General features: G+C 38.5%; 1 protein-coding gene across 1 annotated transcript in view; it reads right to left on the bottom strand.

Moving 5' to 3' along the window:
* Positions 1-16,042, bottom strand: part of LOC106924683 (CUB and sushi domain-containing protein 3) — a 392,355-nt gene that overhangs the window by 288,895 nt on the left and 87,418 nt on the right. Inside the window, exon 2 of the mRNA XM_088010270.1 lies at positions 12,893-13,115. Coding sequence (XP_087866396.1) covers positions 12,893-13,115 — 223 coding nt within the window. The remainder of the gene's footprint in view (positions 1-12,892; positions 13,116-16,042) is intronic.

Genomic DNA, 16,042 nt, shown 5'->3' on the forward strand with positions numbered 1-16,042 from the left:
TCACAATCGATAACGTTCAGAGATCTTAAAAAGAGACATTAAGACATCAAGGTCTAACAAATCTTAAGATTTCTGCACACAAGAAAATATTTGGTACTGAAAGTTAAAAATGAAGGCAACATTAATCTCCATACATTCTGATGCTATTAGACAAAACTGCAGTCAACTGTCTTTTTTAGAAGTCATCTAAGTAAACAAAAAACCTGCGTGTGATTTTAATCTCAGGATAAATCAGTTGGTTCTATGAAGGCCTCAGAGGTTTGCTAGAGAACACCGGTAAACAAAAAAGCATCATGCAGTCAGAGGAACACAGCAGACAGGTCAGGGATAACATTGTGAAAATGTTAACAAGCAGGTTTAGGTTCATGAATCAATATCTCAGGTTTTGAACACCTCATGGGGAATTCTTCGATCAGTCATCTGAAAATAAAACAATCATGGCGCAACTCTAATCTACAGAGACATGGTGGTCTCCCGTAAACAGACCGGTCAGGTAAGGACAGCGTTAATCGGAAAGGCTGAAAACCTCATGCTACTTCTGGATGAGCTGCGGATACTCGCAGCTCGGGTGGCAGGATCTGTAGAGAAAACAGTTTCTGAATAAATTTTTATGGACTGTACGAAAGAAGAACTATTGCTGAAACACGGCCTCTGGTCCCGTTTGGAGGTTGCGAGCCAAAATAGTACTACAAATTTCTGTGTAAACACACTTTCCACAAGGTGAAACATGGTGGTGGCACTGTCATTCTCTGGGAACAGTTTTCTTCAGCAGCAACAAGGAAACTGTTTTAAGTCGATGGGAAGATGACAGGAGCAATATTCCTGAACAAAAAACAGTTAGACTTCAAGAGATGAATATTTTTTTTCTTAGAAAACCACTACTACACATATGACTTTTTGTTCTTCCTAACTGCAAGCATCGTTTGCATATGGATGAGACATCCAAACACAAGGAAAATGTTGCTGGATTCAATGTCGGCAACATTTGAAGCCATGTTGCTGATGTAACTTCAAATATGTTTTGTTTGCACATTTGTGTTTTTATGTTCACTCCTGTTCAACATCGAAGATGACCTTAAGTAAGTGGCCTAATTAGGCAAATAAAAATAAATTAATAATGACAGATTCTCCAGATTTACTGCCCTTAAACTCATTTTCCCAAAGAGGAGGCGAAAAGCAATTTACCCTGAGGTGGATTAACACATCTTGCAAAAACAACCTGTCAACATTGTGACAAAAAGGAGATCTCCGATTAGCTGCGAAGGATCTTTATGGCCATGAGATCTGGCTTATGACTGACACACATCACTGTTCACAGTACAGTAACAATTACACCGTAATATTTGCCGGTCTAAACGGAAAGAACCGAGCAGATCAGAATTAATGACTTTTACAGGATGAACTGAAAGACAAGCAGATGGGTTGGAAGTGGGGGGTTTAATTAATAAAGAGACTGAGATGGAAATAAAAAAAAAATAGAGAGAGAAGCAGAATAATAAACTGAGTCAATTATAGGCATCTTGTGCAAAGCAGACCTTAGCCCGAGGCAGATTTGGTAAAAGAAACGAGGATAATGTGCATCAAACCAGGGTTTCCGACTTACATGCATTCTGGTAAGAGATGGTTGTCAGAATCGATCTTCAGTGAACACTTTAAAACCTTTTCTCTTCCAAAATTTCATCAATCAATTTACATTCATACGGCATTTTGATCGCTAAGCAAGGAGAAAGAAAAGAATGTACATTTTCTTAAAAGTGTAGGCATTAAAGCCTGCAACCTCCATTAAAAGCCTCGCCTCTAAAGCACTCATTTGAACTCCAGTAGGTGTTTTTTTTTTTTGTTTTTTTTTTTTTAACAATTTATGTGCAAGAGTTTGCAATTATGCACAAATCAAAGCAAGACATTTTCACTAAAATTTTTTCAGCTAAATTTTACGCCAAATTGGACACCTGATGGACCCCCAGCTGTTCCGAAATGTGTTTACAAGACCAGAAAAAAAACAACACTGCAGGAAAGTTGACATGGTTTATTTGCAAGTTAATTCATGTCCAAAGGGACTGTTACAAGCTGGGATAATTTATGCATATTTTCCATGTTGTTTCCTTACATTCTTTTTCCCCCTTCCTTCCTATCTTTTCTTTCTTTTTTTTTTTTTTTTTACAAAAACAGCTTAAAAAATGTGAACATTTGCATCCAGACTGTAGGCACTCGCAGAACCCTATATGCAATGACTCAAAACTAAATATACAAAACGAAACTAACCATCGAGATTCCAAAGTATTCTCTGACTACATGTGTCAATACTTTGTTTAACCACGTTACTGAACAAAGCACATTCGCCTATTTGCCGTTTCTCCTGCATGGCCACAAAGGGCCTCTTGGAGGCTTTGCTGTCGTTTTATCTTCATATAGTGAAATGAAGAGTGCTTTGTAATGTTTTCCAAATCTAAACACCCAAACCTACTTAAAAATTTTAAACAACTTTATCACTGATCTGTCTACTTTGTTCCTTGGTTTTTGCTTTTTGTTTGTTCCCTGAAATCTTTTTTATTGCTTGTACTGGAGATTTTTAGAGTACTGAAATAAAGGAGACTAAGTACAAATCCATGTCACTTCTCAAGTTCAAGGAGTGTGCTTCCTTTTGTAAGGTTGCTGCTTAAAGATACCCATATATATCCTTTTTTCTTCCCCCTTCTTTAATGTCTTATTTAACCTTGGTAAAGTGTTTTTGGATCTTTCAGCACACACACACACGCACACACACACCACTCCACACGCACCTCTTACCGCCTACAGGGCAGAACTGATGCGGGAGGAGATGAAATACCACTACCTCAGGGGTAAACACACCTCGATTCACGCTCACACAAACCACTCCCTTTAACACCGAGGCGCACGCGAGCACATCTACGTCTACACGCCCTGCTTTTCCTCCCCGAAAAGTGCTCTCGATTGCTTGCAAATATTGTCCCAACATCAAAGACCAAATTTGTTTATTTTCACACCAATCACACACACCGCTGTTTCCCATGGCCTTTGTCTGCACTTTCCTCCTGGGCCTTTGGGGCGGAGCGTGCACGTCTCACTCTCTCTCCCACTCTATGCCTCTGTGCGTTTCTGCAGCTTGTGTGAGTTCAGTTTGTGGCTCCGTCTCTGGTTTCGCGACTGCGTCCTGCGCGTGTCTGTGGGTTGGTGCGACTTAGCCAGGTGTAAAATTGGTGTTGCAGAAGATTGGAGATACAAACTAGGTCAGGGCAAGAACTGGAAGGGGAGCCAGAAGAAGAAGAGCGCTCTAAAGAAGGAGATTGGCGTGACCAGATCGGACTTTTTCTGACATACCGTGATATGCACGTGTCTCGCTTGTGGTGTTTTTTTTTTTTTTTCCACTTGCGCATGCGTTGCGGCTTCCAGGCATTGCAACTCATGTTCCATCACATCATCCATGTAATACATGTTTTTCAGTCCTGATACTCTTAGAGTGGGCAAGTCAAGTTCAAGACCTCAGAAGCCTGAGGTGTGACATCAAACTCACAAACAGAGCTCCTTTTTAAGGCAGCTAACTTGGGATTAGCACTCTGGTTTTGAAACCAGAAGTTACATTCAGGGAATTGCCTTGGGTCCAATTTTATCTAGTCTTGGACCAGCATTTTTATTGTAATGTTTTTAATATTGCACTCTGGTTTCATGAGACGGTGGAATAGCTTCTTGGCGTATTTCAGTCTCGGGCAGAGGTCCACTTTCCAGCAGGACAATCATAACCATGCAGGGAGACCAACAATACATCAGAGTATATTTATTTCTCAGAATGGCCCAGTCAGAGATCAGACCAACATTCAAATTAAAATCTATGGAGATTGATGATCAAAGACTCTCTCCATTCAGTCTGACATAGCTTAAGCCATTCTGTAAAAAAATAAATAAATAACGGGCGCAAAAATGTTCAAAGCCAGTGGAGATATACCCCCCAAAAGACTTGTAACAGTCACTGCAGCGAAATACGACTCAGGAGGTCTGAATCACACATCCACGCCATGCTTTTGGAGAGAAGCGTAAAGCTGCTTTCTTTTTCTGGAGTTTCTTCCAAATTAGAGATGCATGGAAAACACAAAGTTATTCTCCATCGTTGCTACATTGATGAAATAAGTGTTGTTTCTTCCTTTTATGTTCACTCAACTATTTTCTTGCTCTCCCACCTTCGGTCCCCTTTTCTGCATTAGAACCTTCCTGCAGTCTCTCTAATCTCTAGTCACGTCTCTATTTCGGAAACTATTTTGGATTCGTTGACAAAGGGAGGTCGTCTGCAGGAAGAATGGGGGGTGAGGTTATTTTAGTTTGACGAAGATATATTTAGTAAAATAAATAAACAAATTAGACATTCTGTAAATTTGCCTCGACTTTACCACAGCCGCTGGGCAACGCGCCGTAGTTTGGTGTAGTTTTTAAAGGGACAAGTTTACTTTCAACAGTATCATGAATTGAATTATTTGTATGTGACTGCCATACATATTTGTGATGCCTAATTCATTAAAGGAGAATACTGCAAAGAGGGGCAGATGGCTACCATGTGAAGTACCACTTCTTCACAAATTACAATTTGTGCTTTCATTTCGCTGTGTGGTGTACGTCATCCTCACTTTGCGCCTAAGCAACATTTGTGTCTTCATTTTCTGTTCTTGATTTACGCAAAAACAATGAAGCTTGTTGAGGGACATGTGGACATTTTTCCTTCTCACAAAGATACTGTATACGCATCAAAGGATTTAGAGTCGGAAATATGTCCTTTGAGTTGAAAATCAAAGGGAGAGAACTTGAGAGGACCATGTGTCTCGGACAAGAAGCAGGAGGTGATGCAAAAAGCATCCCATTGAAACGGCTGCGCTTCTTTTCTAGCACATCTAGAACAGCAGATAAGCCAGCCATGATGACTGGTTTTGAGTTCATAGCAATGCCACTAGTTGAACAAAATCCACACTGGTGACACTTCACAGAGAACCGATAATAAGGTCTGCAGAAACGAACACGGATGCATCAGCTCTTCTCCACATGCATGCTTAACTGCCGTTTTACAAAACTGTCCTCCTCCAAGGTCTTGCAGAAATTTTAGGACAAATTTGGCAAACAAATCTTCCAGTGAACTCCAAAGTGAATGTTGCAAATAATTATGTTTTGTCAATATACTAGCCCTGAGGAACATAGAAAGTTTATAAATGTAGCGTGTCGTTCATTGTTTGGTCATTATGGTTCATCGTGCACTTGTTAAATTTTTCCGTTTCCTTTCCACAAAAACTGTGCAAAATTAAAGGAAATATCAAAAATATAAAATCACAGGCGAAGAGAAATGAAAAATGTTTTTTTTTAAAAAGAAAAACAAACATTTACTGAATGCTGAGTTTTTAAGTATACACGCGCCCATTTCAACTTAACCAGATGCAGTTTATCATCTCATATCAAACTTCTTGAAGCAGAACGGGATGAAAGTCAGCACTGACATTCATACCGAGGTATGACAGGATTTTCAAACGTGAAAACTAATTTGCGCCTCTTTATCCCCTTTTTCTTACTTTCTTCTTGATGAAAGGACAATAATTGCTCTTGTGAAGGTCAAATGTACCACCTGCAGAGAATAATGCCCTTCTCTATCCAATTTAGACTCACCGAGTTGAAAACAAAATACCTGTCATTACTTTTGAGCATTGCCCTCCTCTCTCACACATTTTCCTCATGGGCTGTTTATTCCAGTGAGGCAGGGTCCATCACAGACATTAGTCATTAACTCTAGCAGAGCAGAGAGTACATTTTGAGAAGTGCATTAAGACATGCGTGATGGTGGACCGAGCAAGATTACCATGTTGGGTTGAAATTCAGCACTTGCTGTAGTTCTGCCTTCTATTCCGATTGTTGCTACGTTTTTTTTGTTGTTGTTTGTTTTAAGGTTTGCAAATAAACTTGTTAGGACTGAGAGCAAAAGCACATAAGAACACTCTGCCATGTCATTTTTAAAATCAAATCCCATCCAATGGCAAGATATTCTCTCTTCAACAGCCTTCGCTGAGCACAATCAAAAGCTGAAATTTAATGTGACGTATGAAATAAGGACTAATGACTTCTATGAAGCTGCTGCTAATGAAGAGATTATAGATATGTATGAATCGACTGTCCAGATCCCACAGATTACCCTTATTATCCTCTATTCAGGTGACTCAGGCAGTGAGTTTCCATTGTTCCTCACTGGGCACAACTCTCATTTTTCTTTTAATAATCCAATGTGTAAAATGCAACCCAGATACGGCTGTGAAAAACTATATTTTCTCTTTTTTCTTTTACATAATCCGTCTTACGCATTTTAACAGACAAAGATGACTTTGGAAATAAAATTCCAGCTTTCAAATAAAGCTTTCTAAACCAGCCAGGCTGGATGTGGAAGTGTAACTGACCACACCTTTTGACTACCACAGCCGAGGAAATCAGTCAAATGTATAACCTATTAGGATGCTAAGGGGGCATCTCATTTAGCTGTGGAAACTTAAGTGCTTCAAATGAAGGATTAATTGGTATGTTTATGGTTTTTAGTTGAGATGGTTTCAGTGGCAACAGTAGGAAATTAGAATCTAATGTCCTCCAAAACTGTTTTGTCATTTACCTAATTTCTTGTAGCGTGGCAAAAACTGACTTTCCCTCGTGTGCAATCTTTGGGTTGACCCATCCTGTCTGCTCTGTGCTAATTATTGCCACCTCTGTCTAATCGTCCCCCCGACTACATGCCGCCCTTTTTTCCCTCCTCACATTTGTAGTACATCTTTCTTTACATAGCCTCTCTTCATCCTGCCTTTGCACCCTTGATCTGTAACAGTTTGACAGCAACCTCAGTCGCGTCTTGATTTACTTCAGTCTATCATTTTGGGATTTTAGACCAACTGCCTTTGAACTTGCAAAGCATTTGTTTTTCTTTGTAGGTCCAATTTAAAGTGTTTTGTCTCTGCACCTTCTTACACCTTTGTTATTGAGGTCTTTTTATAGCCCTTGACCCCAGCGACACATATACAGCGAGGTCGGGAGGTTGGGCCAGATCCATTAATACCATAACTAACTCTCAATTCTGCCTTTTATCGCACAATGTCCTGCTTCTTCATTTAACTTGGGCTCTCCTCCCTTGTATTTAAGGAGTGTGCTGCCATCGACACTTTTTGAGTCACCTCAAAAAGGATGATGCATCATTTACTCTAATTATTGTTGATTTGTGTGAGACGTGGTGCAAAACAAAGGCCACTTGAAACATTTTTTGGCTTAAGTTTAGCAAGAATTAATCAAATTCCAACTTCTGCTCGTAATGCAGTCAGAAATTACATGAAGATGCAAAATAAGGGCGTGTGTGAGTGAGATACAAATGGGGAAAAAAATGCTTTATTTCGTTAAAAGGCAAATTTGTGAGTAAAATGTGAAAATTTCACACACACGTACTTTTATGAGGGTTCGTGTTTCATAAGGAAAAACACTGACAAACCATACAGAGATGGTCTTTGCTTAGACTGCAACAGCACAGTGGCATGGAGACTATACGGGTCGGAACCTGGGCAGAGAGAGAATGGTTTGTGTGAGTTGTGCTTGTATATTTTGTGGGCCTGGACAATCGTGTGAATGTGTGCTATCCATATTAATCAAAGTCCTGATAATTACAATTTTCCTGTTAATGGTTCTGACCTTTAAATTATCATTTAGCCCCGTGGCCGTGTTCATGTTTATCTTTGAGCATGGTTGGGTGTGTGCGGGTGTGAACGAAAGGAAGAGGGAGACAAAATGGTGAAAAAGAGAAAGCGAGAGAAAATGAGACAGCAGAGGTAATTTGGCTTAACTAGTGGGGCGATTGTGTCGATGTGGGCCATAAATCTTCCTTACTGACAAGAACATGCACACACACACACACACACACACACACACACACACACACACACACACACAACACACGTGAACGCAATCCTAACATCATTCCATGCTATTTTGGATGAACCGAAAATCCTAATAAACCAATAGAGATACAGAGAGCATCTTAAACCTTCTCGCTTCGCCTCCGTTCTCATGGATGTCGCCTGGTAAAACAGTAATCGGATGGAAAGCACCAAAATCCAACTCTGATTCCCTTTGTAGTCTATTCAACTCTATTCATTTTTTTTTTTTTTACATTAACTCTGCAGGGGTATCTGAGGCCTAAAAGCCACTGGATTGTCCAAGAAAAGGTTGACTAGTGAAGCTGGTTTATTAAAAATGATGCCTGCTGAACCAAACGAGCACAGTTCATTTCACATGATGAGAGAATTGCTTTTCAGCAACAGACCAAGCATCCGGATGACTCCCTTTATATGTAGAGACATAATAGTGAGAAGTGAATTGCATCCTCTGCCTGTTCTTGATGGAGCATTTTCAAAAATATAATCAAGTCTGAGCTAAGAATGCGAAAAGACGCTGGAACTGGTTAGCTGAGATGCAATAAATGCATGATTTTATTATATTATATTATATTATATTATATTATATTATATTATATTATATTATATCATATAGCTAGCCACAGGTTCTTTAAAATATGTAATTATTCTCCATTTCATTAAAGTTTGCATCCAGTTTAAAAGCAATGAGAGATTGGTTATGTCTCAAATATGGCATTTTCTTATCTAGAATTTATATAAAAATGACAGAGGAATTTCCATCAGGAAACAGGTGTTGGTTGACAACAAAATTATAAGAAACTGTTACTATTGAACCTGTTTTTGGATATTGTTTTGATGGACAAACTAGACTATGAAACAGTAAAAACAGCTGCTGGTGAGAAATAAACTCTTTAATTGACCAACACAGCTGTAGACTTACTGATTTTTACGGAAGCTTTCTTTGGCAAGGTGGTGTGTGTGTGTGTGTGTGTGTGCGTGTGCGTGTGTGTGTGTGTGTAGCAACACCTTCCATTCAGGGCCTCAGACATTTTAAGGCAACGCACAGTTTTATTTGCAACGCCAGTTAAACACAAACTAATTCAATTTGCTTTCCAGATTTTGCCTATATGCATGTATTGATCAGTTATAGTGCAGGTATACATGGACTGATTATTAACTGATTTGAAGCTGAAAGTTTTTCTGTTAATCTGGTTATAGGGAACTCCAAATACGAAGCATAAACCATGGTACTAATTTTTAAACAATGCTTTTATGTTAGCTCACCACTTCCACTTTCATCTTAGAATATGGCAATCTTATTTGCAGCTTCAGTGTAGTTATAACCACAAAGGGATACATTTTCAAGGAATAAACTCCTGAACATACTGGGAACCAGTGTGGAGGGTACGCTGCCATTTGCTCTGTGACTAAATGGTCTGGACTCCAGTCCATCATGATGGGGGATGGAAGTAAATTCAGGGAAGAGGGGAATATATTTTATTGATTTTCAAACTGTGACAATGGCTGAAAACAGTAGTTCTCCAGAGCCCTGCGCTCATTGGTGATAAAAAAAAAAAAAGCATTTTATACCACTTTGTCTGCTCAATCCTGACCAAGCTCATTTTACCTGTCAGTACATCCAGAAACATCAACTTCCAATTACTTCCCCATCATGAGGAAGAACAATTTATTAGTAACTGTTTAGGGATCGCTTGCTTTTAAGCATTATGTTTCTTGACAGAGTCTATATTAAGAGACAGATTCCTGACAAATGAGGTCCAAACCCATTTGTCTCTGACAGAACCAGTACATTACCATTAACACTTTGATTACTAATGCCAGCACTGGGCATCAGTGTATGAAGTAACTATGTGGTGCTTGACAGATCTAGCAATTACCTCACCTAAAACTTAACTCCTAATAATTAAAACAGGAGCAAAACAGCTCCTTCACAAACCTGACCCACATTTCAGATCCGTATATTACCAGTTTCTCCTCTCTCTTTTGCATTTTTTTAATTACCAAATGCAACAGGAACAGTTTTTTCCCACCAGAAACTGAAAACTTAGATGCTCTAAATTAGAAGAAGTAGATGCTACTTCTTAACAGCGGCTAAAATTGGAGGCTGACACTTGACCGTAAGTGACGTGTCCCGTAGCCCATTTGTGAGAAGTGTCTCGTGAAAGGCAACGTCATCACCTGATACAAAAATATATCTGCCCGCGACAGAGAATGATTCATCTAGCCGAACACTTTACCAGGACAGCTCTTTCGAACCTTTGAAGACATCTACGCTGAGTGAGACTGAGATCCTTCCATGTCATCTGCGACTCTTCACACCTCGATAACAGACTGTCACAGGCCTCTAGGTCAGGCATGCCGGCGGTCTCATGAAGGGCCTTCTTTTATTGGCATTTCTCCAACACTCAGGTTGAAATTTAATAAAAGCTCTTTCATACATAGAAGCAGGTTGGTAACGTTTTATTATCGGTGCTGTGATAGTTGTCTAAAAAAAAAAAAAAAAAAGGTGGAAAACGAGCACAAAAAATATGAAATAAACAGTTTTCTACTTTTTTTCACCCCCCTAAATCTAACGCGGATGTTCGGTATGCAGTTGTATTCAGTCCCATTTAAATCAGCTACAACCAACTTCGCTTAGATGTAACGTAATTAGTAAATAGAAAACTTGTCTGCATATTAATTTCAACGTAAATACAACAGATCTGTGAAGGCATTCGATGTATGTTAGAGAACATTAGTGAACAAGCAGCATTAAACACATCACAGCATACAGATTAAGGCTAATGGTCAGTAGAAGACAAAAGCAGGGTTGGGTTATAAAAACATATCCTAAGCTTTTAATAACTCATGGAAAATTGTTCAACCCATCACCCAAAACTGCAATAAGCATGGCACAACTGTGAACCTACCAAGACATGACAGCCGCAGTGACAGGCTAAGAAAGCACCAATCAGAGAAGCAGGTAAGAGTCATACATTAGATTTAGAGGAAGTGCAGAAGTCTATTGTTCAGGTGGGAAAGTCTGTTGACAAAACAAATTTGTCAAACTCTCCATAAATATTATAAAAGGGAACTATTGCATGAGAGTCGGCATTTTCAGATGCTATCCAATCTGACTGGACTTAAGCTATAAGCTGGAAAGTAGCAGCATTTTTTTTTTTTTTATCTCTAGATGTGAAAGTCTGGCACAGACATGATACCAAAAGACCAGCAGTTTTATTTAGATATTTTCTCAGAGGGGACCAACCTTTAAGCTTTTTATTTATAGAAAAAATAAAGTTAAAATTTAGTGACCTTCTATTTTCATTATGCACAACTTTGTGTTGTTCTATCATATAAAAATCCCAGTGAAATACAATCAGGTGTGTGGTTGTAATGCAGCAAAAATATTATGAAAATTCACGCGACAGAAGTACTTTACAAGATGAAAAGAAATTACTAATGATAAGAGTAGTGTTTAATTTTTACATGTCAAAATGTATTTGTTATTTTCAACCAGTTAACGTCTTTTTGCTTGTTTGTTTTTCAGCATCAGCTAGAGCATTCTGCAGCCAAAATAAAAAATAAAAAAAAATCAGATATGTGCAGCGGAAGCAGGTTACTTGACGAAAAAGAACAAGGAGAAGCACGTCTTGTGTTGAGCCTGCTTTGCTTTAAGGTTGGATACACTTGATTCCAGGATTTAGTTCCACGTGGAATTTCACATCCACATAATCCTAAATGGAATTAAGAGTCTAAATCTCAGTTGGTTGCTCATTTCTCTAGCTTACATGTTTAATGACTTCTGAGCACATCTGAGGAGATTTTTTTTTTATTTCCAAGGATCAAACAAAACAGCAAATTAGTATAAAGTTGTGTCATGTTTTGACAGTATACGTTTGTTGTTTGGCCCTATAGCGAACATCCAAATTTAGTACAGTTTAATTACCGCTGGGACAATGTAGACGTGTGATTTAAACACATGCCACTGCTTGCTAAGTAAGACCTGGCTGCTGGAAATTATAGATGAGCAGCCAGCAGCTTTTGTGACAAATAATTAAAAATCTAATATCAATGACCACTTTCTTGCAGGGGAAATCCCCTAATAAAAATAAAATTGTATTGAGATTGTGAGGGCTTTTTTTTTTTTTTTTTTTTTTACTCGTCAGTGTTCACAACAGGGCGTTTCAAAAGTGATTTAAAAATAACCTAATTTACAGCTTAATTATTAACTTGATCTTTCAATTCAAGAGTTAAATTAATAAAGTCGAGCACAAAGGCTTTTAGGCTCTTATTGATTGGCAGATAAAATCATAAGGGAAGGTGAGGGCTATCGTGTATCATGAATGATTTTAATTCTGGTTATTGTGTTTCTCACAGAAGGAACTCAATAAAATGATTCCATAATTAAGGGCGACCCACAGTGGCACTGATTGAGCCAAGGGAAACGTGCGCCACAAAAGGGCCGCAACCTGTTGTTGTGGGTCATTTATTTTCCTCTAATGGCTTTGACTGGGAAAAACAAACCAGCAGAAATTAGATTTTTTCCCCTCTCTCTCTGTCTGTTCGCTTGTAGCTGTAAGCAACATGCACCTTTAAAAAGTGTCTATCAGTACAACTTTTAAACTTTAAATTAAAAAAAAAATGCATATTATCCAATTAATTTACACTTCTATACGTGATGTTTTGTGATAAAAAAAAAATTAAAATCTGTTTAACAGAATCATTTGGATTACCTCACAGCATAACCAAATTTTAAAAGATTGTTTTGGGGTCATTTCGGAACTGCTTAGATGATGCTAAATATTGTGAAATAAAAAGTAAACAGTCAGCTATCACTATAACGGTGTTACTTCCCATGATTAAGGTAATCCACCAAAACATATCATGCAAAGGAATCCAAAACTGTTAAACCAGGTTTCAGTGTTGCTCAGACATTAATTCACTAAAACTGAGAGCACCTTTCCTACCTTGTTCTGAAGTTAGCAGGGTGGGGGTGTCCATCGTACAAGGACAGGAAGTCGTATTCTTCTTCTATGGCGAATGACAAGAAGATGAGCTGGATTCTACTTCCTTCCTCCCCAACAATAACCCAGGTGCAGTTTGCTCCATTGGGGTAGCCGTAGGGGAAACCAGGCGATTCTATACTGCCATTTCGTCCTTTCAGTGTACCCCCACAGGTGTAGATGAAGCCTGTGAATATAAAGAGACAACACTTATTATTAAATACTCATAATGAATTACGCCAAGCTTACTTGTTCACAGACTTAACGGCAACACACGACTGCGGTGTCTTTTTGAGCCTGCTGCGTTGACTTGTATCGAATCCGACACATGGAAATACCAACGGCTGAAGTTCTGCAATCTCTTTTGTCTTAGCACTGCGAGGCAAATCCAATGGGTGTTGAATGTGCTTATTGATTGACCGTGACACTCCTACTGTATGTCCCCATTTGATTAAGATTTAGTTTAGATTTACTTGTTTTTTTTCTCCATGAGAGAGGTGCTGGAAAAGTTCTTGGTAAGTAGATCAATTGCTGTTGCACTTCCATAAAAAATGGATCATTGGCAACTACTTTGCAATAGTGATTCCAATGTACATGTAATGTAAAAGTAACAAGGACTGATGAGTTACATGAATGCCCACATCTGCACATCTTCAAATACTGCCTATACATTTTTCACATGGAGACATTGAAAAAACGAAGTAGAAAGTCAAAGCATGAATAACACTAAGTGGGTCAATGTTATACTTCTGTATGAAACATTAATGGAAAGCATTTAGAAAAACTTTACCCAAGACACAAATTTCCCTTAGCTTCTTAAAGTTTAGCTCCCCACATATCTGAAAGTAAGAGATGCTGCCTGCAACAAAAATCATTCCATGGGGTAGGATTTGTTTTAGTGCATCACCAACACAAGCTGGTAGTCTCATTGAGCATAGGATTCTAAAACCCCATTCCTAGAGCTGGCTGGGAGCCGTCGCCACTGAGCTTTTCCAGCTTTCTGTAAACGTGAAATCTAAAACTAACCCAAGCTAAGTCTAGGCCTCACCCTGTTCGCCTCTGGGAAATAGAAACCTGACTATTCCTTTGTTATTGCTAGTGGAGTAGCCTATTGACGTGAAAACATGCAGAGTGAAAACATCAAAATGTCAATGAAACTGGAGATGTGTGTCAAATACAATATATATTCCACCCTTATCTAAAAACATTAAAAGAAAAATATTTCAAATATACTTTGTCCTGCATGGTGATATTCTGCAGAACATCATGAAGTTATTTTACCACCTCACCTCACACATCACAATCACTGGCCTCCCAGATGTTCCACAAAATCTGATCCTTAAAATCATATTTATAAAAACTTATTTGTATCCAGAAGTCTCCCAAGAAATCAAAATTAAGTTTCTGGTTGTAATGTATCAAAAGTATCAACACTTTTTGTAAATTAAACGTGAGGTTTTTCTTTTGGAGCACCTTGCGTTACATAGCCAACTAAATGCTTAAATTGTAAGCTGATTTCCTTTACATTAGGCTTATTATTTGTTCACTTTCATATGAACGATCTTTTAAACAATCGCACAGGTGCAAGATGGAAACTTTGTCCACCTGGGAAGATTGTCCATAGTGGGTTTTTTTTTGTGTGTGTGTGTTTTTTACAACACTGTATTGATTCCTGATGATTAAACTCTTCAGTTCCTGCACAGCAGTGCTGAGTCACACAGGAGAAAGCTTCAGGAAGGGGAATCTGTGGAGCTGGAAGGGATTTAGTGTATTTCTGTTCAAGGACACAATGGTACCCAGCTACAAAGTGCTAAATATGTTAGCGCTTAGCTTCCATAGCTGTATCATACTTTATGTATGTTCACAATCGAATTTAGCTCAAAATCACGGGTTTCACCAGAAACTGAACAAAGCCAAAAACTTTGGAAAATTATTTGCAGTGCTGCAACAGGGTCTTTTGGTGCCATCCTACCTTTAAATGGTTGTGTTTAATTGATAATTGCTCTTAGTGTATGCTTTAAGCCCTTGAATGTCTAAGCCCTAATTGATCTCCTCTGAGTGCAAAGCTCAAATCAGGATGATCATCCCCTTGCCTTTCATGTTTATGAGGCTCATTATTTACCCTGGCAGCTGGGGCCACAGGGACAGCAGGGCGATCGCTCTGGATGCTTTTCAAACCAATTATCCAAGACGGAAACCAAACCAAAAAACCTGCATGTTTATGTACATTATATATACGTACATGCGTGTGTGTGTGTCTTTGTCTAACTTGTCCAAGTAAACGATTTCAGAATAATCACAGGAACAAGTAATGGCCAACAGCAGCCTGCGCAGCAATTAAAGGCTGATTCCTTTAGAATCAATTAAATATAAGCTATAAAGACCAAGATTACACTTTTTAGGTAAGCACACCTTCAAAATAACAACCTTGCTTCCAGCTATGCTGCCTGCTCATTTCTAAATGGAGTCTTTTAAAAGTATTTATACCCCTTAAATTTGTTCACATGTGTTATGTTGCAACCACACATTTCTATGTATTTTTATTAATAATTTACCTGTAGGTAATGCAATATAGCAGAATTATGAATTGTGGAAAGGAAAGCATACATGGTTTTCTAAATTCTTTGCAAACCCAAATTTGATATTTGCATTATTATTCATTCATTCCAAGTCAATCCTTTCTAGAATAACCCATCTTTTCAATTAGAGAAACAGTTGTTGATTTTCTTTGCACAAAAGCCTAGGATCACATTAAATGGAGAGCGTCTGTGAACTTTTTTGTCCAGACGTCACCTGGGCCATTTGAAATAGATCATTCCTTTGCATCTCTGGTTGCATGCTTTAGATTGGTTTTCCTCTGGAAGGTAAAACAACCTAAAACATCCCCAGTCTCAAGGTTTTTGAACTAAGTTCCCTCCATCATCACACCAACTGAGTCTTCCAGGAAGTCTTATATTCTATTCCTGTAAAAGAGAGCATTCAGCTTTCAGAATGGAGGATGCCAAACATAAACCTTAACAAAGTTAAAAAGCAGACAAGATCGTTTTAAACCTTTGCTTAACCTTTTAACCAACATTTCAGTTATTCACATTGGCACCATTATGAAAACCTTTA

Source organism: Poecilia mexicana, unplaced genomic scaffold (genome assembly GCF_051168715.1).
Source record: "Poecilia mexicana isolate PSO_F unplaced genomic scaffold, ASM5116871v1 scaffold_11, whole genome shotgun sequence".
In the NCBI taxonomy this organism is placed as follows: domain Eukaryota; kingdom Metazoa; phylum Chordata; class Actinopteri; order Cyprinodontiformes; family Poeciliidae; genus Poecilia; species Poecilia mexicana.